Source organism: Petaurus breviceps, unplaced genomic scaffold (genome assembly GCF_028583685.1).
Source record: "Petaurus breviceps papuanus isolate PSGF00001 unplaced genomic scaffold, PetGlider_PUasm1.0 138, whole genome shotgun sequence".
In the NCBI taxonomy this organism is placed as follows: Eukaryota; Metazoa; Chordata; class Mammalia; order Diprotodontia; family Petauridae; genus Petaurus; species Petaurus breviceps.
In genome coordinates this window covers 28092757-28115688 of record NW_027185694.1, presented here as the reverse complement: position 1 = coordinate 28115688, position 22932 = coordinate 28092757, and the positions used below count along the sequence as shown (strand labels likewise).

Genomic DNA, 22932 nt, shown 5'->3' with positions numbered 1-22932 from the left:
AGGAAAGCCTTCATATAAAAGATGGTACTTAAACTTTTTTTTTTTTTAAGCAATCGGGGTTAAGTAACTTGCTCAAGGTACACGGCCAGTTATTTCTGGGTGTGGTGCTAAGTATGTGAGCCCAGATTTGATCCCCAGGTCATCCTGACACTGGGGCTGGTGCTCTTACTCTCTGAGCCACCTGGCCACCCCTTGGTGCTTAAACTTTATCATGAAGGAAGAAAGGTCTTCTGCTGTGAAGCATAAATGAGGAAGGAGTGACTTTCAAGCAAGAGAGAGCCAGAGCAAGGCCTGGGGACAGGTGGGGAAGGGTCCAGTGTGAAGAGCAGAGGAAAGGCCAGTTTCACTGGATTCTAGAATGCAAGAAAGTCAAATTTTCTATTCTGTTTTTTTTTTTCTCAAGAAAGCATTAAAATGGGGTGGCTAGGTGGCTCAGTGAATAGAGCACTGGCCCTGGAGTCAGGAGGACCTGAGTTCAAATCCGACCTCAGACACTTAGCATTTACTAATTGTGTGACCTTGGGCAAATCACTTAACCCCAATTGCCCTGTGCTCCCCCCTCCAAAAAAAAGAAGCAAAAAAAAAAAAAACCCGTATTAAATTCCTCTACATCATTGAATTTTTTCCTCTTCATTGATTACACTCAGATTTAAGTACCTATATGCCAGGCAGTGTGCTATGAATGAAATTTTTAATGAAATTCATTTTTGGCAGGGCTGAAATATTAGTTTGGGATGAGATCTGTAAAAAGCTTTAAAAAATAAAGACAGGAGTTCATAGTTTATCCTAGAGATGTAGTTGTTTGGAAGAGAGGTCAATTTCATGGGGAAAGAAAATGGGATCTGGAGGTTTGGGTGGAGAGAAAACTCAGCATAAGTTAGCATTGTGACATGGAGTCTAAGAAAGCTAATGTGATCTTATGCACCATTGAAAAAGACATTTTCCAGAATAAGGAGGTGATAGTTCTGCTTGTATTCTGCCCTGGTCAGACCACATCTGAAATATTGTGTTTATTTCTGGTAGACATATTTTTAAATTTTTATTTATTTGTTTACTTTTAGTTTGCAACATTCAGTTCCACAGGCTTTTAAGTTTCAAATTGTCTCCCACTCCTTTTCCTCCTCTTCCCCCCCTCCCCCCCATGGTGGCATGCAGTCTGATATAGGTTCTACAAACACCTTCACATTAAACGTTAGTCAGGTGTAAAGAGGGATTATAACCAATGGCATGCACAGCAAGAAAGAAGAAACAAAACAAAGCAAAAAAGAGAGTGAGCAAGTAGTTTGCATTCAGACTCCCTAATTCTTTCTCTGAATGTGGATAGCCTTTTCCATCATGAGTCTTTTGGAGTTGTCTTATAGCCTTGCATTCCTGAAAGGAGCCCAGTCTATCAAATAGTCATCACAGATACAATGTGTCTGTATTGTGTACAATGTTCTCCTGGTTCTACTCCCCTCACTCAGCATCAGTTTATGTAAGTCTCTCCAAGTTATTATGAAGTCCATCTGCTCATCTTTTTTTTTTTTTTTTTTGCTTTTTGGAAGGGGGAGGGCAGGGCATTTGGGGTTAGGTAACTTGCCCAAGGTCACAAGGCTAGTAAATGTTAAGTGTCTGCGGTCACATTTGAACCCAGGTCCTCCTGACTCCAGGGCCGGTTCTCTATTCACTGCACCACCTAGCCGCCCCACTGCTCATCATTTCTTACGGCACAGTAGTGTTCCATTACATTCATATACCACAACTTGTTTATCCATTTACCAATTGATGGACATCCCCTTGATTTCCAATTCTTTGCCACCACAAAAAGAGGTACTATAAATATTTTTGTACTTATGGGTCCTTTTCCCTCTTGTATGATCTCTTTGGGATACGGCCCTAGAACTGGTATTGCTGCCTCAAAGGATATGAATGGTTTTATAGCCCTTTGGGCATAATTCAAAATTGCTCTCCAGAATGGTTGGATCAGTTCACAACTCCACCAATAATTCATAAGTGTTCTAATTTTTCCACATCTTTTCCAGCATTTATCATTTTCCTGTTTTGTCATCTTAGCCAATCTGACAGATGAGATGTAGTACCTCAAAGTTATTTTGATTGCATTTCTCTAATCAATAGTGATTTATAGCATTTTTTCATATGATTATAGATAGCTTTGAAAACTTCTGGCAGACATTTTTGGAAAGACATTGATAAGCTGGATTGTGTCCAGGAGAGTGACCAACATGGTTAGGTTGCTTGAGTCCATGTCATGTGAGAATCATTTCAAAGAAGTGAGAATGTTTAGGCAAGAGAAAAGAAAGCTAATGGAGTCATGAGAGCTGTTTTTGAAGGGTGATCATTGGAAGAGGGCTAAGACTTGTTCTGATTAGTTCCAAAGGGCAGAAAAGAAACAGTAAGTTGAAGTTGCAGAGAGATGGATTTTACCTCAATTCTAGGAGGATTTTCCTAATAATTAGAGCTGTGACAACTAGATGCATGCCTTGATTGAGGGACTTACTAAAGGTAAAATGGCTTGGCAGATGTCAGAGCTGGGACTCAAACCCAGATCTATTGACTGTATATTCTGTGCTTTATCCATTAGACCCTGCTGCTGCTACTTAAATCCACCCCCCACACACTTTTGTAAGCAAAAGGGCCTCCCTGTCAACTTAAAGTACCAGCCTATACTGCCTAAAATAAGAGTTGTTCCCACCACAATACTATCCCCTGTGTGTGCCATGTTTCTATCTATTTGCTTGTCCTTGCTCCTTCTTTTCCTTCCACCTCAGATGCTTTGCTCCCTTACTTATCCAAGCACACTTAGGTTGGTTACAAAATCTTTTTTTTTGGAGGGGGGATGGCAATGCATTTGGGTTTAAGCGACTTGCCCAAGGCCACACAACTAGTGAGTATATCAAGTGTCTGAGTTCAGATTTGAACTCAGGTCCTCCTGACTCCAGGACCATTGCTCTATTTACTACACAAAATCTTTTTTTAAATTAAAATAATTAATTAATTTTGCCTTTTTAGAGGGCAGTTCGGGTTAAGTAACTTGCCCAAGGTTACACTGCTAGTTTTTTTGTGTGGGTGTTAAGTGTCTGAGGCCAAAACCAAACTCGGGTCCTCCTGACTCTGGGGCCAGTGCTTTACTCACTGTGCCACCTAGCCACCCCCAACTGCACAAAATCTTAAGAAAATGTTGCAACCCGCATTAAACTCTCTCTTCTAATGAAAAATAAACTATGCACTTTATAAATGTTTGTTAGATTGAATTTTATTATAAACCATACACCAGACAGTCTGTATCATATAATGTTAGGTAGCACGTCTTCATATTCCTCACTGGAACTCCTCAAATGTTTTGCATATAATAGATGCTTAATTAATATTTGTTGAATCTATTTCAGTAATTATATGACACTTTGTATTTTTTTTTTCTCTTTCGTGGACATTAGTGTTACTTCCAGATTATCTTCCCAAACTGTAATATTTTTGAAGGTATAGAGCATTTCTTATATACTTTTAATATTTACCATAGTACCTAGCAATTTTCAACAAATTCTCCTAGAAATATAGAATCTAAGACTTGGAAAAGGCATTATAGATCATCTCATCCATTCCTTACCTGAAAACCTGATTGACTGATTGATGATGCCTTGGTAATTGGTAATCTCCATATTTCAAAAGAGAAATAAAGAGAGGTTTTGATTAATGAATCATTGTAGTTCTAACATACTATTTTTGTTTTTTAAGGTTCCTTCCCATGTGAGTCTCCTGTGCTGGCAATGCATGAAGAAAATGTTTATACAGTGGAGCCAAATAGAGTTCAAGTTCGCACTTGGCAGGTAATCTACTGATAAGATGGAAGTGGGAAGTGCTGATAGGGAATATTAGAGTAGAAACCTGTTTTTGAATTGTAACAAAACCTTGTTTATATTTTCTCATATCCAATTCATCTCATTATGTTTCGGTGTTTAAAATGTGTACAAGGTGACCTTTAGACAAAGCAAACATCTCTTTCTTTATGGTAAATGATATTTTCTTGGAGGCTTTTGACTTTGTTGTCTTCTGATTTTATTTTGATTGTCTTTGTCACCAAAAACCAGTTTTATAGTTTAATTTCTCTTCCTCTGTTTGCTCATCTTGCTTTGCCACGGTAGAACTCTGCTTCCAGAGTGGAGAATGTTGTGTCCCAAATTTCTGGAGTTTTGTGCAACTGTTGTCAGAGCTTCTTCTAGGCACTTGCCTCAGAACTGAGAGGAGGACTGCCTCTCTACAGCCTCAACTAGCTCTGCCATGCCAGCGCTCCTCACCCCAGGACCACCACCCAAGACTGTGACCCAGATCCAAGCAGGTCAAGGCAAGAGAATTCTACCTCAGTGCCAGCAAAGAGAGTCCTACAGTTACCCTCTGGACAGTCACTTGTCCCCCCACAATCTGTGAACTTGAAGCTCAGGAGGCAGCCGCTGCAGCAGCAGTTGCAGCCAGTGCTGCTGCTGCCAGCACTGCCGCCTCTGCCCCCCTGGGGGCTCTCACCCACTTCCTACAGATGACTGCCCTTTTGCTTTCTCTTTGGGGTTTATGACTTGAGAAGTCTGGAAACTGCCACAGCTGCAGTTCACTCTGATTCACTCTCCTGAAGTCTTCTCTGGCCAGTCTGTGTCATGGGTCTGGGCTGGCATGGGTCCGCTCCCAGCCTGGTGCAATAGACTCTTCTTATTGGCCTTCCAGGCTGCCTTCAGCAGGAGATTTGTTTCTCTCTGTCACTTTTGTGGGTTCTGTAGCACTAAAATTTGTTTAGAGTAATTTTTTACAGGTATTGGACATGGTTGGAGTGGGAGCTCAACAAGTTCCTGCTTTTACTCCACCATCTTGGTTCTGCCCCCTAGTAAATGATATTTTACATCCATTCATCATTAACCCGCACCTGCTATTTTATAAAATTGTCTTTGCCACACAGTTAGACCTTATGCAAGAAACTTACTTTTTGTAAAACACAAATGATCACATTTCCTTAGAATACAAGTTCTTAACCTTTTTTCTTTGGTTAGCAGATTACTATAGGAAGACAAAAGACCCCTTAGGTCACCTATAGCTTGTGTGGCTTCTGCAAAGAGTTAAATGTCAGTACTGAAACTATATTTGGCCCTGGGACTGGAGCCTTTTCTAGTGGAAGCAAAAATATCTTCTAGCCCTTAAGCAGGAACTTTTCTAAAGTGGGTCTTCCCCCCTGTAACAGCAAGCACCCCAGCATCCCCAGGGTGGCTACCAACACAGGTTCTTGGATCTGCTTTGATAAAGGAAAGCAACTCAAAATGGTTAACAAGCTTACTTTAATCAGTCAAACATGTATCGCTTACCTTGTTCAGGGGAAAAAGACAGCACCCCGAAATTCAGAGTATACAGACTTATCAAGACAGAGAAACAGATCAAGTAGACATTTTCAAACTGTCCAACCATTACATCCATACCAAATCAACATCTGGGTTTTTCAAAGGGGGAGGGGTGCTCTTAACAACAGCTTTCCAGAGTTTCAAATCACAGAACACTTCTCAAAGTGAGCCCCAAAACAAAGCTACACATCAGGGCTTATATAGCCTTCTCCTGGACTCACTGGCCAATCAAGAAGTATCTACTGAAAAACAAGCCTCCCACTCCAGGCTCCAGGTGCTCTTTAGCCTAGGGGCAGGGAAGATCTTAAAAATTTACATTCCCATTACACCCCCAACTCCCAAGGTACCAGTATCCTTTAAATTGATGCTTCTAGCTGAGCACAGAATGTCTGGCTTTGTTTGTCTAGTGAGACATTGGAGGAAAGAGAGAGGCTGAATTCTGGGTGGATCAGAACTAGGGGTTTGAAGGAAGCAGCTCATTTTTTTAAAGGAAAGGGCAATGTTTAAAGGAGTGGAAGAATTCAGGGGAGGGGGAAACAATCATTTATTAAGATTTTACTTTGTGCCAGACAATATGCTAAGCACTTTACAAATATGATTTCATTTCATACTCACGACAGCCCTGGGAGGTAAGTGTTATTACAAACTCCATTTTACAGATGAGGAAATTATAGTAAGACCACAGTTAAGTGATAAGTGTTTGAGGCAGGATTTGAACTCAGGTCTTTCTGTTTCCCAGGACTAACAAGCTGTGCCCCTAACTACTTCTAAACTCCATGGTTGGGATTGCTTTCTGTATACATATCTGAACCTTCACAGGCAGTACAGGGCCAACCATATTTTCCCATATCTGGCTCTCCACCCTTAACAAAACACACCATTAAAGTGGGAGCGATAATGGTGTAGGGTTGACCCTCGCTGCCACATGGAGCAAACATAGCCACCTGCTAACAGATACCTACTGCCTTTACATCAAGGCCCTTGCCCACTAGATGGGGTGATGGAGGAGCTACTATCTCTTCTCTGGTCTCCATTCCTATAACTATAACATGTTATTCTTAAATTGTCTTCCTAACCTACGAGAAATGAAAGGTAAAAATCATGAAAAGCTAAGTCAGTGAGCAGGGTTTAATGATACCAAATAGCATTTGACCACTTATTGGGAAGGACAGCATGTAGTTTTCTACTTTTAGGTGAAAAAGAGACCATTAGAGGCTTATAATTAACCCCTTGAGATAACAACTTGGCATCATGAGAATTTGTATAGCTTGCATTGTGGAAGCCTTAGTCTATCTGTAGTAGGAGCCAAACTGCCCCAAATTGCTTAATACTACTTCTCCTTCCTCTCTCTAATGCTCTTGGAAAATGTTAACTTACCTAGAATTTTTTAATGGCCATGTTACCTTCTATTCATCTTCCTGATACTCTACTCTCTTTAAAGCCAACCTACATTGGATAGCAATGTAGAGAAGGAAGATCATTTGAGTCACTTAATCTGATGTGATAATTATTAGGTGTTTATCACTTACACATTTTTCTTACCACTATAATCACAGGCTTTTATATTATTCTTTTTCATGATAGAGAGTTTTATAAAGTATAAAGATGATGAAATGGTTTTTCTCCTTTAGACTTGGCTGAATGTCTATAAGGGGCAAAAACAGGCATTAAAATATTAAGGGAAAACTCTTTCAGGAGCCAAGCATTCTACACCCTAGAAATAGTCTACAACCCTAGAAATAGGGTTGAATAGCTCAGCAACATATGAAATAATGAATTTGCCCCTTGTGCACAGAATAATTCAGTAGCTATATTCCCAGATATTCCTCTGCATAAAATGTAATAGGAATCTGAAGCCTGAGGTAGTCATCATAAGTAAAGTGGAATACTTCATTGAAGGAAGCTAGCTACCTTTGACCATGAAGGTATGTTTAGTAGGACAGACTAGACCTCTTAAACCCCCTGCCTGAAGGTGACAAACCTCAGAACGGGTGAAACAGGACGTTGATTTCTGCAAATCCTAGATCAAGTGCTATTGGCCTTGCTGAAAAGTGTGTTGTAACATTCCAGCTGAAAAGAGAATTGTAACATTTTGCTAAGCCACAGGCTTGAAGTCATACAGACCACTGCTGCCCTTTGAAGACTGAGCCCAGAGAATCTAGCAGATTGACCCATTCCACAGAGAAACTCTGCCTTGAAAAGAACCCAGTGACTGAACAATCTATCTGGCTCAGTCAGGGAAGCTGCAGACCAGCACCTTAAGGTCCTACCTGTCCCAACCTGGCAGTATCTGCCCAGCATCTGAGGTTCCTGCCTGTCTTAGCCCAGGAAGAAATGAGCCCATGGGAATGCCAGTGGCAAACAGACCGCACATTCAGCCTCACCTTGCAGTGGCTGCCTGTCCAGCAGAGAGGTGGTGTCCTTCAAGGAAAGAGCTAGCCAGCAAAGAGTCAAGGCTTACTGATCATTCCCAACACGTCCCAAAGAGAATTATGTGAGAACCCCCCAGAAAAGGAGACCATTGAGGACCTGCAGTTACAGTCGTGAGTCACCATGACCATTGTGTGTTCCTCAAATCTATGCTTCACTACCATTGCTCTTGAAGTTTATGTCAATTCTTCCCTTCACAGATTCTGTATGGATTTGTGGAATACTGCACCCCAGGTTTTGGTGAAAACATCTCATAACTATTGTTCTTAGTAAGACATTTGAGTAATTGGCTTTTATGAAAAGCCAATTGAATCTATTGACTGAATGTTAAGGGTGAACATAAAAATGAGAGTTTATGAGCTATAGTGTTAGGGTCATCCTTAGAATCCTGAGAATGGTAGTAGCAATTCATCTGGGGACCAACATGTTATTGCTGGGCGGCGGGGATGGAAGTGGGGAGGCCAGCCCAGAGAGAGAATATTACATAAATAATATAGTTGTTTTTACCCCAAAAAAACCCTGATAAAATCTAATATTGAATAAAATAAAATGTAAAGAAAATGCATTATGTTAAATGATCTACAAAACTGCATACAAAATATTATTTTAAAATCATGGGCAAACCAAGATTAGAAGGAAATCGGAAAGCTGGAAAACAATTTTTATAGTAAGTGTCTCTAATAAAGCTTCATTTCTCAACTATATAGAGAACTGAGTCAAATTTAAAAGAATACAAGTCATTCCCCAGTTGATAAATGGTGAAAGGATATGAACAGATAATTTTCAGACAAAGAAATCAAAGCTATCTATAGTCACATGAAAAAAATGCTCTCATTATTGATTAGGGCAATGCAAATTAAAGTAACTCTGAGATATCACCTCATACCTATCAGATTGGCGAATATGACAGAAAAGGAAATAATAAATGTTGGAGAAGATGTGGGAAAACTGGGGCAGTAATACACTGTTGGTAGAGTTTTTGAACCGATCCAACTACTTTGGAAAGCAATTTGGAACTGTGGCCAAAGGACAATCTAATTATGCATATGCCTTGATCCAGTAATACCACTACTAGGTCTATATCCTGAAGAGACTTTTTTTTTAAAAGGGAAAAGGACCTGTTTGTACAAAAATATGTTAGCAGCTCTTTTTGTGGTGCCAGAGAATCACAAATTGAGGGGATGCCCATCAGTTAGAGAATGGCTGAACAAGTTGTGGTATATGAATGTAATGGAAGAATAAGAAATGATGAGAGAATTTTCAGAAAAACCTGGAAAGTATGATGCTGATGCTGAGTGAAGTGAGCAGAACCAGGAGAACATGGTACACAGTAACAACAGCATTGTAACAATGACTAACTATGAATGATGATCCAAGTCAGTTCCAGAGGACTCATGATGAAAAATGCTAACCACATCCAGAGAAAGAACTGATAGAGGCTGAATGCAGATTGAAGTCTACTATTTTCACTTTCTTTTTTTTTCCTTTTGATATGTTTTTTTCCACAAATGAATAATATGGAAAAATGTTTTATATGATTACACATATATAACATATAATTGCTTACCATCTTAGGGAGGGTGGGAGAAAATTTGGAACTCACATTTTAAAAAATGTATGCTAAAAATTGTCTTTACATGTAATTGGAAAAAATAAAATACTGTTTAAAAAATCATAGGCATTATAAAGGGTAATGAGATGTAGATTAAAAAAATTTTTCTTCTGTCCCAAAAATAATTAAATTTCAAATCCATTCATACTAGTAGATCATAGGAAACATACATAAATATGGCTAGAATAATATGAGCCTAAACTAAACTCCAATGCTAAAAGAAATTAAAGCAAATATGTAATTACCCTTTCTTATTGCTTTCTGATAATCTTTGTTAAAATACACATATGCCTATCGGTCAATTAAAGTAAACTCTGAGGAACAGTATTAGTCAACTTAAAAAGATGCTGCTTCACTTCACCTTAATCTTTAAAGAGAGGAATGAATTGCTTTAAATTGCAAAGAAACATTATTCCCATGCCCCACATACCCACCTACCAAATATTTAGTCTCACTCTCATAGCAGTGTGGAGCATTAACAGTAAAACCCACGTGTCTAGAGAGTCAAATGAAGTAGAATTTCCTGACTGACTGATAAGAATACAATGCACCCTTCCTTAAGTTCCTCCAATGACTTTTTTCTTTTTTCTTTTTCCTCAGGGAACTGTCAAACAGCTGCTAATGTTTTCCGAGACAGAGGGAAACCCATGCTGCTTGGATGTCTGTGGGAATTTCCTGGTTGTAGGAACAGACTTGGCTCACTTTAAAAGTTTTGATCTCTCCCGAAGGTACTGTTGATGCCCGAATAAGAGTTTCTATGATGTTTGAACTTTGTTAGGAGACAAGAGAGAGAAAACTTGGAAATAAGCCAGGGCAGTTAGGTGACTCAGTGGATAGAGGGCTAGGCTAGAGTCAGGAAGACTCATCTTCCTGAGTTCAAATCTGGCCTCAGACACTTACTAGCTGTGTGATGCTGGGCAAGTCACTTAACCCCGTTTGCCTTAGTTTCCTAATCTGTAAAATGAGTTGGAAAAGAAAAGGGCAAACCGCTTCAGTATTTTTGCCAAGAAAACCCCAAAATGGGGTCCAACACAAAGAGTTGGACACTACTGAAAATGAATGAACAAGGAGACAGGAGAGAAAAAACTGGGAGATAAGCCAGGATCAGACCATTCAGTTTTGGGAACCACTTTTGACTTACTATGTAATTTTTACTTCTTAGTTTAAATTGTCAGTCTTTTCACCTGTGTGAGATAATCTTAAGGTTTTGACAGAGAGCCAGTCTGATGTAATGGAAATAGTCCTGGATTAGGAGTCAGGAGGTCTGGGTTCTGGTTCTTGTTCTAAAAACTAGCTAACTGCTTTCTTGGGCAAATCACTTAATCTATTTGGGCCTCAGTTTTCTGATCTGAAAAATAATAATAGCTAGAGTTTCCATAGCACTTTAAGGTTTTAAAGTACTTTACAAATGTCTCATCTGATCCTCATAACAACCATGCTAGATAGCTATTATTAATTATCCCCATTTTATAGATGAGGAAAATGAAGCAGATAGAAGTTAAATGATTTTCCCAGGGTCACACAGCTAGTAAGACTTCAAGTTTAGCACTTCATCCACTGGCTGCTTCCATGATCTCTCCTTCTAGCTTAACTTGCTACACATCTACTTGGATTCTAGGTAAGGTTTGCATGTTGTGTAAATACTTGGCTCTTAGTACTGTTCATTCTAATTATTTCAGTACTAACATGGCCACAGTCGTGGATTAGAAGTCTATGGCTGTGGACAGTCTCTTGACTCATCTACATCTTTCAAATTTGTGCTGTTGTTTACAAGAGGGGACAGAGACAAAAACTAGATAATGATAAACTTATCACTACTGGAAAAATAACTCAAAAGTGTAGACTTAATAGATCATAGGATTAGCCCTAGAAGGGATCTCAGAATTCAGCTACCTCCCTTGACAGAGAAAGAAATTGAATCCAGTCAGATTCAGTCCCTTGTCCAAAGTCAGAGAAGTAGTACAGAAAGCCAATTTTTAGATCCCAGTCCTCTCAATCCAGATCTAGCATTCTTTCCATGACCAGAGGTGTTGAACACACAGCCCACAATCCTCCTAGGCATGGCCTAAACCAGATTAAAATGTAATTGGAAATAGTTGACAAAATAAACAAAAATACAATGAAATATAGATTAAATTACATTTTAAAGTCAGTACGTGGCTCTCAAGTGTCCTTATCAAAGATCAACGGTCCCTGTTTCTATCTGAATTTGACATCACTACCTTCTACCATCTTTATATTTAAAACAGCACAGTAACCCATTTATTATGTTCTTAACTTTGCTTTCCATCTTTTCCATTCTTTGTTTCTTCTAAAACAAAACAGAATGTATAATTGCATGTATGACTCTATAAATATCTAATCTCTTATATTGTATAATGTAATCAGATTATCTGACACATTGATCAGTTGCAATTTTAGGAACAGGTATAGATGTGGGCTTTTTTTTTCCTTTAAATTAATTTATTTAATTTTCATTTTCAACATTCACTTCCATAAGCTTTAGTTTTAAATTTTCTCTGCTTCCCTTCTCTCCCCTCTCCCTAAAACAGAGACGTGCAACCTGATAAAGGCTCTACATACACATTCTTATTAAACATATTTTCACATTAGTCATTTTGTAAAGAAGATAGAATGAATGGGAGAAACATGAAAGAAAAAACAAAACAAACAAAAAAAGAGAGCAAATAGCATGCTTTGATCTGTATTCAGACTCCATAGTTCTTTCTCAGGATGTGGATAGCATTTTCCATCATGAATCTTTTGAAGTTGTCTTAGAGCCTTGCATGGCTGAGAAGAGATAAGTCTACCAAAGTCAGTCATCACACAATGTGGCTTTTACTGTGTACAGTGTTTTCTTGTTTCTGCTCATTTCACTAAGCATCAATTCATATGAGTCTTTCCAGATTTTTCTGAAGTCCACCTGCTCAGTGGATGTGGTTTTTAAGCTAAGTGTCAGTCTTTATGTCAGAGGAGTGAGATATCCTTGAAGGTAGAAAGATAAAGCTTTTTTAAAAAAAATTTTTATTTTATTTCTATTTATTTTATTAAAATATTTAAAATATTTAAAAAAAATATTTTCATGTCACATTTTAGGATGGGCATTACAATTTTAAACATAAACTCATTGTCTTCTGATGTTGGTGTGTTGGTGGGCATCTAGCTACCCCTCTGAGTCTGGAGACTGATTTGTTGACTGGCTCCCAGCCTAATGAATGAAAGCCCCACACTCTCCAGATGAACGGTTATGTGTTCTGTTCTCTCATCATAGATATTCTCTGCTCCCTATCTAAGCCCTACCATCATTTGCAGCTCTTGTCTTTGATACCCCTTAAATCTTCCAAAGAGTGTCAACCCAACATGCTGGGCTCCTTCCTCTAGTGATGATAACAATAATCTAAAATTCTCTAAGGTTGACACAGTGCTCATTTACATTTTTATTTCCTCCTTACAACAGTCTTGTGAGGTTATGCTATACATATCACCCTCATTTTACAGATGTGGAAAGGTTAAGTGACAAGCCCAGAATCATTCATATAATGCTGAGATGTGATCTCAGGTCTTCCTATTTCCATGCCAGCACCCTGTGCTCTATGCCATGGTGCCTTATGATCCCTTGACATTGCATGGCCACCAATGGAGCCTACAGATGTTCTATGGTTATCTCGCACTCCTGCTGCAAAGCCAGTTCATCTTCTTTTCTGATCCTACATCTTTCCAATTATCTTTTACACCACCTGTCCTGTGCGTTTTTGGTGGCTCATACCTACCATGCACTTCTCCTTGCTCTCTGAGTGAATTTCAGTTTTATTTTGTAGAAAATTGATATTCTATGAGGTATATATACAGCTGCCCTGAAAGCACATTGTTACTTAAAAGGTGAGCTTTTGATTCAAGAGGCAGTTTGGGACCATTAAAAACATGGTGCATTTCCCAGAGTGGCATGTTTCCACTGCCTTTTCAGATCTGAGCCCTTTTTCAGGGTCTGCAGAACTAATGTACTGATAAGTTAGACCTGTGCATCATCCATTCACCTAGTGTCCTAATATAGACAGTGGGCATTCTTCATCTATTGAGTTGTGTTAGCTATTATTGAATAATGAATATTAAATATACATGATAGTATCACTTGTGTTGAATTAATTTTATTTGATTCCACAGAGAGGCCAAAGTGCATTGCAACTGCAAGAACCTGGCAGAGTTAATTCCAGGCATGGGCGGCATTACCTCCATCAAATGTAACTCCAATGGTAACAAAATCAGCATCCTCCTCCACAAGGTGAGGCCCAAGACCACAGTGGATTCCATGCAGAGAGATTCCACTGAGGAAGGGACATGCAGAAATGGGCCCACTTTTCTCTTCTCTGCTCATATTCTTGCTTGTTTCAGCATGACTTACACCTCTTTTTCTCTTTGCCTTTTCGTATATGCCCCCTTTGCATCTTGTTTTCTCCTAACTCCTCTCCTTCATCTATAGTCTTTTTATTTCACTTCCTGTGCCTTCAATGTTCTTCTCAGTTTCTAGCCTACCTCTCCTGTACCCTCCTCTCTTCTGCCTCTTTAGCACATTTTTTCCCACGTCCTTGGTGCTTCCCTGCTTTTAGAATTGATTGCTCAGCTCCTTCAAAATGGTGTCATCTGGGGCAGGTAGGTGGCACAGTGAATGGAGCAACTCCAATGAGCTGGAGTCAGGAGAACCTGAGTTCAAATCCGACCTCAGACACTTGACACTTATATATGACCTTGAACAAGTCACTTAACCTCAATTGCCTTGCTTTCCCCACTCCAAAAACAAAAATGGTGTCATCTACATCTGTATACTTGATCTAGTCTAGTTGTCCTGCTAATCTTCATTTATTCTACTACCATTTCTATTTCCTGATATAGCATAATAATGTGATAATAGAGAAAAATGTCGCAGTATCTCTTCTTTCTTTGATGATGAAGATTTTGTTTTAGAAATCATAAGTGTCAATCCTCTCACTCCTCTATGGCTCAACCTACCATCCCTGTGAATTTGCAAACCTGAACACCCCTCCCAGGTCACCAATCACTGATATGTGTCATCTCTTCCAATTAGAGTTGGGCTTCTTGAGGGCAGGGACTTATGTTTTTGTGTGCTTTGAAATGATAAGTGTTTTAAAAATGCCTTTTTATTCATTCATTCAAAAGAAAAAAAAAAGAAATCTTTACAGATCTTTTATACCATTCATTTCTTTGTTGCCTTCTTTTCAATTTCATCCTTTAATGCTCTCTGGAACACTTTGCTTTGTTGGGACCCACACCAAGCTTTCTCAAAACTTGTCCATTCCACCACTAATTTTGACTTTTATGAGGCAATACTAGTCATAATCTTCCACTGATATTCTCCATTAGATCTTAAAAATTGGTATGCTAAACCACTCTTGCCTTTCCTTGCCATCTATCTTCACTTAGCTAAGAGCTCAAATGTTTCCTAGTTGTGGGGTGTTCAAAGCTCTTTCACTATTGGTTGAGCTCCTTTAAGAAATTATTATAAATCTGTGTCAATATCTATTCTTCCATTCATTTCCTGTTTTTAGTTTCATTTTGTTGACATAGATCAAGTTGAAAGCCAGGCAATTAGAAAGATCTCAGTGTAGTTTTCAGTATATGTCCCCCACCCCATAAACAAAATAAATCAAGAAATGTACCAAAATCTATAGTAATTAAAGATGTAGGAAGAAGAAAAAAAGATGGTAACAACTCCAATAATATAATGCCTTCAGACAGAATAGTGTCAACCTACTTGACATTCCCATTCATCCTAAACATCCCAAGGTTACATGTGTAATTGCCAGTAGTCTAAAAGGCCTACATTTCAAGACTTTGCTGAAATAGTTCCTCTTTATTCATGTCAGGAACTTAAAATAAAACCCCTGTATAAGGTAGCTGTCCAGTAACAGAACAGAAAGGGAACATGACAGTAAAGAATGGATAAGTGGAAAGAAGCTTCTGTAAAGAGGAAAAGGCAGCTAAAAACTGAGGTGTATTCTTCTCCCCATAACAAGAACCCAGACAACCTTCACACTTTAGTTCCAAGATAAGGTAAGAAGACCAAGAGGCCAACTAACCCTGAGGGTCTGGTCAGGATAAATAAATAAACCAGGATTGTGGAGGAATAAGGGACTGAATAGTGAGAATGGCTAATTCAGGGTACCAGGAATGGAAGAGAAAGGGGTAGGGGAGAGACTTAAACAAGAAAGCTTAGTATAATCTCATCATCCAAACAGATAAAACAATAGCAAGAGTCATAAAATAGAAGGGAAAATGAACAAGCATTCTAGAAAAGATGAATAAATAAAATGAATAAAAATTATGTTTCAAAAATTATGTTTTGAAGGAAAGGGAAAAAATCCCTAGTAAAAAAATGAGCAAGAAAATATATTCTATATGTTCCCAGAGATCATGGAATAATTGTAAATTCCAAAATGGTTCAAAAGAGAAATTTTTTTTTTAAAGAAAGATACAGATTGGTCAGAAATAGTAGACAACTTGGAACACAAAATGGAGAATCTTTCCAAAATAATAAGGGCACTGAAAAACAGATTTGGAACTCAGAAATGTAGAGGTGAAAGAAAATTTGTCAGAACAAAAGCAAAAAACAACAACTTTGGAAGAACAGAGGAACAGATTAACACAACTGATCTTGAAGACTGCATGTACAAGGAGAATCTAAGCATCATCTATCTCTCAGAAAATAACAAAATTGTAAAATTGTAAATACTACATTGAAGAAAATTATAAGAAAATTGTCTAGAAGTATAAAAAACAGAAGCCAAGGCTCTAGTGGGTAGAATCCCCAGATCACTGGCAAAAAGAACCCCCTGAAACATAGTGGTTAAATTCCAGAGTTTCAGTGCCAAAGAATAGTTATAGAGGCAGCTAAGTGGTTCAATGGATATAGTGCAAAACTTGGAAGCAAGACAACCTTAGTTCAAACTCTTCCTCAGATACTTGCTAGCTGACTGATCCTGGACAATTCACTTCTCTGCCTGCCTGTTTCCTGATGCATAAAATGGTGATATAAACAACACCTGCCAGACGGGGTTTAGTTGGGAAGATCAAATGAGTTAACATATATAAAGAACTTTACAAATCTTAAAGTGCTATATAAATGCAACCTATTATTATTAGTAAGCTGTCAAGTCCTTTAGCTGTGAAGGAAAGTCAATACTAATATCCTAGTTCTACTTTTATTATGATGTCAAAACAGAGACTGGAATTTGCTGTTCTGAAAATCAAATCAAGATACACCCCCGAATTGACATCCTGCAAAGCTGAGCCTAGTAATCGATTTTTTTAAATAGCCTTTCAACAAAGGGGAAGCATTTGAGTCATTCATCCAAAATGCAACAAAGATTAGCAGAACATTTGACTTAACAGTATACTCAAGCAAGGGAAACACAAGAAGGTAAGTAAGTGTACTGTTAACAAAACTAAGCAGTGAAATCAGTTCTCATCCTTCCAGAGTAAGAGGAGGCTGTTAAAGAGAAAACAAAGAAGAAGCATGAAAGGATATAAGAGGCTAAAGAGAATTAGTGAAAGAGAAGGAAGAGTTGAATTCCTATTCCGTGAGCTAAAATCTGAATTCTCTTAAAGTAAATTTTTTTTTTCAATGAAAGGGCTAACAAAGAAGTCACTCAAATGGACTAAGGAAAGACAAGACATAGAGGAAAACTAGAGATATTTTTCCACTTGGCTTAAGTGAAAAGAGGAAAAAAAGGGATAGAATTCCTTCAGTCTCTCACTGAGTACAGGGAGAGAGCTTCAGGAGAGCATGGTGAAATCAATGGAAAAGAGGGACAGAGGTCAAGGGAAATGAGCAGATTGTCTTTTTGTAGAATGAAGAATGATGTAGCACCACGGAAGTATGTTCCCATGGAATAGAGTGAGAGGAGTTTCATATTAGGTTTGTTTTAGGTGTATGGGAAACTTAAGAGACCATCTTCTCTAAGAAAGGGTCATGCCTTCTACATGTTTGCCTTTTAATCAGAAAGCTTCTGGAGCCAGCTCCAGAATGACCTTAAGAGAGCCACTTGTTAAATTTTCATTGTGAGTAGATACACTTTGGAAATTGACAAATGCTACAAATCAGGACTTAGTTTACTTTTTTGTTGATTGTCTAGTTTTAAGAAAGTAATGGAGAAAATGGTAATAATGCAGATTAAACTTGAAAGTCTGTCCCACTTACTTTTTGTGGAGATCAAGTTATTAAACATTTACCAGCACACCCCTGATCCTACTCCACAAGAAGTATATAGACCCCTGATAGTGGTCAGGCACTGAGTAGAAAGGGACCACAGATCTAAAAGTAGGTTATACTGGCCTCTGAAGAGGTGAATGGTGAAAATAAAGGGAGTTAGCTTGGGCTTCATAACTGAAGACATAAGACAACAAATCCCAGTTCACCACACTGTCTCCTCCTTAAATTGATATTCATGGGAAGGAGGTATAGTACTAGAAACCTCACAGGGAAACAGATTTGATTAAGCAACATCCCATAATGAATTTAAATACAGTTCTTCCTGCCTGAGGCCAGCTCTGGATTCCCTACACCTAGTAGTCTCTCTCAATGCACGCTTATTAAGTAATTGTTTGAGGAGATAATGAATCATCCCTCCCTCTAACTGTACTTGCTGGGTTTGGAGGCTGCAGATATGCTACATGGTCAGATGCAGTAACTATATTTATGATTTTTTTCTTAACTATTTTTCTTTGTTACAGGGAAGGGATGTGTATGTCAGGAAGTGTCTATGCTCTAAAAACAAATGATAGCAACAAAACATTTTTTGAACTATATTAGGTTGGAATTGTTTTAACTAGAAACCATAGTGTTTTTTTTTTTATAGTTTGGCATTCATTTTGCTCTTTACTTTAGTGAACAGGAGCTGCAAGAAATATCTAGCAGACATGATTCCCACATTGATATTGTCTTACTTTTCAGTTTTGTTATTTGGCTTTTGCCATGTCTGGGGCCTTATCATTTATGTAAATAGAGTTTTCAAGCTGTGTAGGCCTGAGGCTTTTGTGCAGTCTTCAAATCTTTGGCCTCTCCCTTTTATTTATTCATTTATATGTTTGTTTGTTTATCTTTTTTTGGAGGGGGAAGGCAGGGCACATGGGGCTAGTAAGAGTTACATGTCTGAGGTTAGATTTGAACTCAGATCCTCCTCACTTTAGGGCCAGTGCTCTATTCACTGTGCCCCTAGCCACCCCTATTTTTTATTTTTTTAACTATTGAACCATATTTTACAGCATTTTTTTAAACCACTTTCCCATGTGCCTACCATTATGTTAAAGTCTCTGGATCTCACAGTATGTATTAATTTAATTTGGAGACTTTTATTAACTTTTTAATAGAATTTCTCTACTTCCTCTGCCACAGATGTTGGAGCAGAAGTTGCAATTATTTTTATGGTAATATTTTTGCATATATTTACTATGAGCATTGCAATATAAATTGACCAAATACCTCATGATATGATGCTTCAGGATACACAGTAAAGCCAATTCCACCAGCTCTTTTATTTGCCTTTCCTAGGAGAACCTGCAAACCATTCTTCTATTTGACTGTAGCATCCTTTTGTCTTCTGGTTTCCTTTTTAGTGAAAATGCCCAGATTCTTACAATTCAGTTCCTCTAGTAATTTATCAATTCATATATCATTTTATAAGTATATCACACTTACCAACAACTAAATGCTTTTGCTTTTGATAGTCTAAAACAGGATTTCTTAACCTAAGGTCTGTGAACTTAGGGTTTTTTCCAATACTTTGGTAACTATCTCAGTATAATTAGTTTCTTGGTAAGCCTGCATTATTTTATTTTATGCATTTAAGAACATTATTCCAAAAAGAGGTCCATAAGATCTATAACACAAAAACTGCTGAGCACACATCTAAAATGATGTGATTCTTAGTGCTCAGCCCTTGTCAGAAGCAGAAGATTGCCACATAGATCTAAGGGCTATTTTATGTTCTTTCTTTCATAGGTTGTCATGTATAAATAATTCATCATTAAATGGGGATCCTAAGGGTGAAGGATCTCTTCAGACTTAGCTAAGTTGGTTCTTGGAAAAGTCTGTAGCTGGGACCTTCTTTGAAGCCTTTGTAGGAAGGGAAAACCTGTGAAAGCTTGGCTTCTGTTGGCTTGGCCTTCCAGAACACAAAGTTAGCTGCCCCACCACAGCAGAGCCTTGGAATAGGACTAGGGTATAGAGGTTGTAATGTCTGCATATCTCAGAAAATAGAGTTTTCAAATGTCCATTCATCTCTGATTTTCATTCTACCGTGTTTCCCCGATAATAAGACACTGTCTTATTTTTTTTTTTTGGACAGAAAAACACCAGAGGGCTTATTTTCAGGGGAGGGCTTATTTTAATGAACAGACAGCAATTTTAATAAACAGGTAAATGTGAACAAAAAAAATGTACCTTTATTCAATAAGCAAATCACTGGGGAAGAACAGGATGATGCGCTCACGGCGGTGGGGGAACGGTCCTTCACTACAGTAGCAATCTCAATAGGGCTTATTTTTGGGGGAGGGCTTATTTTCGAGGAATCTTACACAGTAAGGGGAGGGCTTATTTTCTGGATAGGTAGTATTGCTTTTTTGGGGAAGGGGGAGCTTAAATGATGGACTTCATCTGATTATGTTTTGATTATAATGGTTTTCACAGCTGTGTCTGAAACTTATATTTTGTACACAAACTCTAGTTATTTTGATGCCATTTGGGAAGGAAGGAAGAAATGTCAAAATAGGGAGAAAGGATCTTGTCCAAATCAAGCTGGTTCCCTTTTGTTAGTTTTTTTTTAGTTTCAAGTCATATACTTGCGTCTACACAAGGGCACATGTACACATACAAGGAACAATAATGAAATAAAGTAATGTGATGAGTAAAAAAGAACTGTGATAAGTAATAGACATAGTGACAAGGACATAGCAAAGAAGATGATAGAAGAAGTGGAAGGATGCCAAAGAGTGGGAACATAGGTAAAAGAGAGTGAGAGAAAAGGTGTGTGAATGTCTAACCAGGAATAAAAAATGCTGAATTGTCATAGCTCTTTAAGCCCTAGGGAAAAATGTCTCTGGCAAAGTTGAATCAAAACCTACAATTCTCTGTGTTCCTTTGATTCTAGTCACTTCCACTGGAGGAATATCCCAAATAAGTTGTGATAATAGTTTAATGAGCTAGTTTGATATTTAGAAATCTTCAGACTGTTTTCTTATTCATTGTAAACCATGATCAGTTATGAAAAAATGATAATTTAATTATTATAAAGAGTAGTTTGAGGCTTAAAAAGTGAAAGGTACCAGATGTACCTGAATGTTGCTCCCTAAAAGTCCTGAGTAGTCAGTGGGCCAAAGTAATGTAAAATATGTTTTTTCTACCCTCAGGATTGATCTAAGCTGAAGCACAAAGACCCAGAACAAAATGCACTTAGGTAATGGAATTAGTATACATGAACTGTCTTTTTTTTCTTTTCCCCAATAGCCTGACAATAGTATTGATTCCAAAATGTGCTTCTATGATGTTGAAATGGACACAGTCACTGTTTTTGACTTTAAGACTGGACAAATTGATGGAAAAGAAGCATTCTCTTTTATGGGAGAAGAAAATAAAAAGTAAGAAATCTTGGTTTGGGTGTATTGAACTGTTTAATTTTTAGAACATCACAATCTACCATTTTCTAACTTCTAGACAGTGTGTCTTGTTTAAGAACTTTTTTTTCGCACTTTGCTATAGAGACAGGCATTACTTGTATCTCTACTTGACTCCTGCCAGAAGGAATAATAATAAAAATAATAATAGTTGACATTTATATGGTGCTTTACAGTTTGCAAAGCCCTGTGTATATCTATATATAACATGCACATATACAAATATATATGTGTATATATATATATTTATATATAGAGAGAGAATATGTGGGGGGGGGGCGATTTGAACTTCACAATAATCATGTGAGTCAGGTACTGTTGATATCCCTGTTTTACAGATACAGGAAACTGAGTTTCAGAGAGGCTAAATGATTTACTTACAAAGAACAGATAGTGAGTGTCAAAGGTAAACTTAAACCCACTTCTGCGTGGCTGTTATACCACACCTTCTCTCTAGGGAAAGAAGCCTGAAACTGCTGTTGGGAAGAATCTATGGGTACATGTCTGTACCCCGAACTGTAATAGAAAAGAGCCAAGATACTGGCCCTAAAATAACATGATATTCCAGATATGGCCTTACTAGAGCCCAGTATGAGCAGTACTGTCACCACCCTTGTTCTGGACTACCTGCCTCTTCTAATATAGCCTCTGATTACAGATAATGCAGCTAGGTGGCACAGTGGATAGAATGCCAGATCTGGAGTCAGGAAGACCTGAGTTCAAATCTAGCCTTGGACACTTATTAGAACGATTTAATCTATGTTTGCTGCAGTTTCCTCAACTATAAAATGGCAATCATAATAGCACTTCTGCAAGTTGTTGTGAGGATCAAATGAAATAATATTTGAAAAGCACTAAGCATAGTGCCTGACATTAGGGCTCTATGTAAATGATAATATTATTATTGTCTTTTTTGTAAACTTTTTAACTAGTTGAGTTTTCAGGTAACCAAAACCCCTAGATCTTTTTCAACTCTGCTTCCCCTCATATCCTGGACATATATACTTGATTTTTTTTTAACAGAAAAATTAACAGGGTAGCAGACTTTCATCTTCCTTCTCCTAATTCGATGCTTTTCCATTGCATCTTAGGGACTAAATATCTTATTTGATTTCAGATCTCTTGGAAAGGAAGAAAACATGTAGGCATATACTAAAAATGATCACATAAAATTACTGTTTTTCAAAAATGTTAAAATATTTTTTTCAATTCAAATACAAATGTTTTATTCTTTTTTATCATTGCTTTCTTTGTTACTTCTCTCATTGTCATTCTCTTCCCTGTCTTCTCACAATGTTTTTTTCTTCTATATAAATGTCCATTGTTATCTCTGTTTATCTCACCTAAATTTCTTTCAATACCCTTTCCTTTTCCTAGAAAATCGTCCTTTATAATAAAGAATTTTTTTAAGGGGGGAGGGTAGGAAGAAGGGGGAAAAATCCATAAAATCCAGCAATACATTAAAAAAATCTAACAGTATATGCAATGTTCTACACCAATGGCCTTTCTCTTCTTCCCCTGGCCCTGCCACCTACCCACTGTAGCAGCAAGCACCCCAAGCACGTCCTCAGGGTTTGCTGCCCATACAGGTTCTTGGATCTGCTTTGTTAAAGGAAAGCAACTCAAAATGGGTTAACAAGCTTACTTTAATCAGTCAGACATATATCGTTTACCTTGTTCAGGAGAAAAGGTCAGCACCCCGAACTTCAAAGTATACAGGCAGAATTATCAAGACAGAAACAGATCAAGTAGACAGATTTCCAAACTGTCCAACCATTACATCCATACCCAGTCAACATCTGGGTTTCCACATCTGGGTTTTTCAAAGCTGCGGGG

At 38.0% G+C, this 22932-nt stretch overlaps 1 protein-coding gene across 2 annotated transcripts in view; it reads left to right on the top strand.

Annotated features, from left to right (window-relative positions):
* IFT140 (intraflagellar transport 140) overlaps positions 1–22932 on the top strand; it is a 179590-nt gene that overhangs the window by 55984 nt on the left and 100674 nt on the right. For both annotated transcript variants that reach the window (XM_069108847.1, XM_069108852.1), the window contains 4 exons: positions 3733–3824; positions 10015–10142; positions 13576–13693; positions 20930–21060. In XM_069108847.1, the coding sequence (XP_068964948.1) occupies positions 3733–3824; positions 10015–10142; positions 13576–13693; positions 20930–21060 (469 nt within the window). The remainder of the gene's footprint in view (positions 1–3732; positions 3825–10014; positions 10143–13575; positions 13694–20929; positions 21061–22932) is intronic.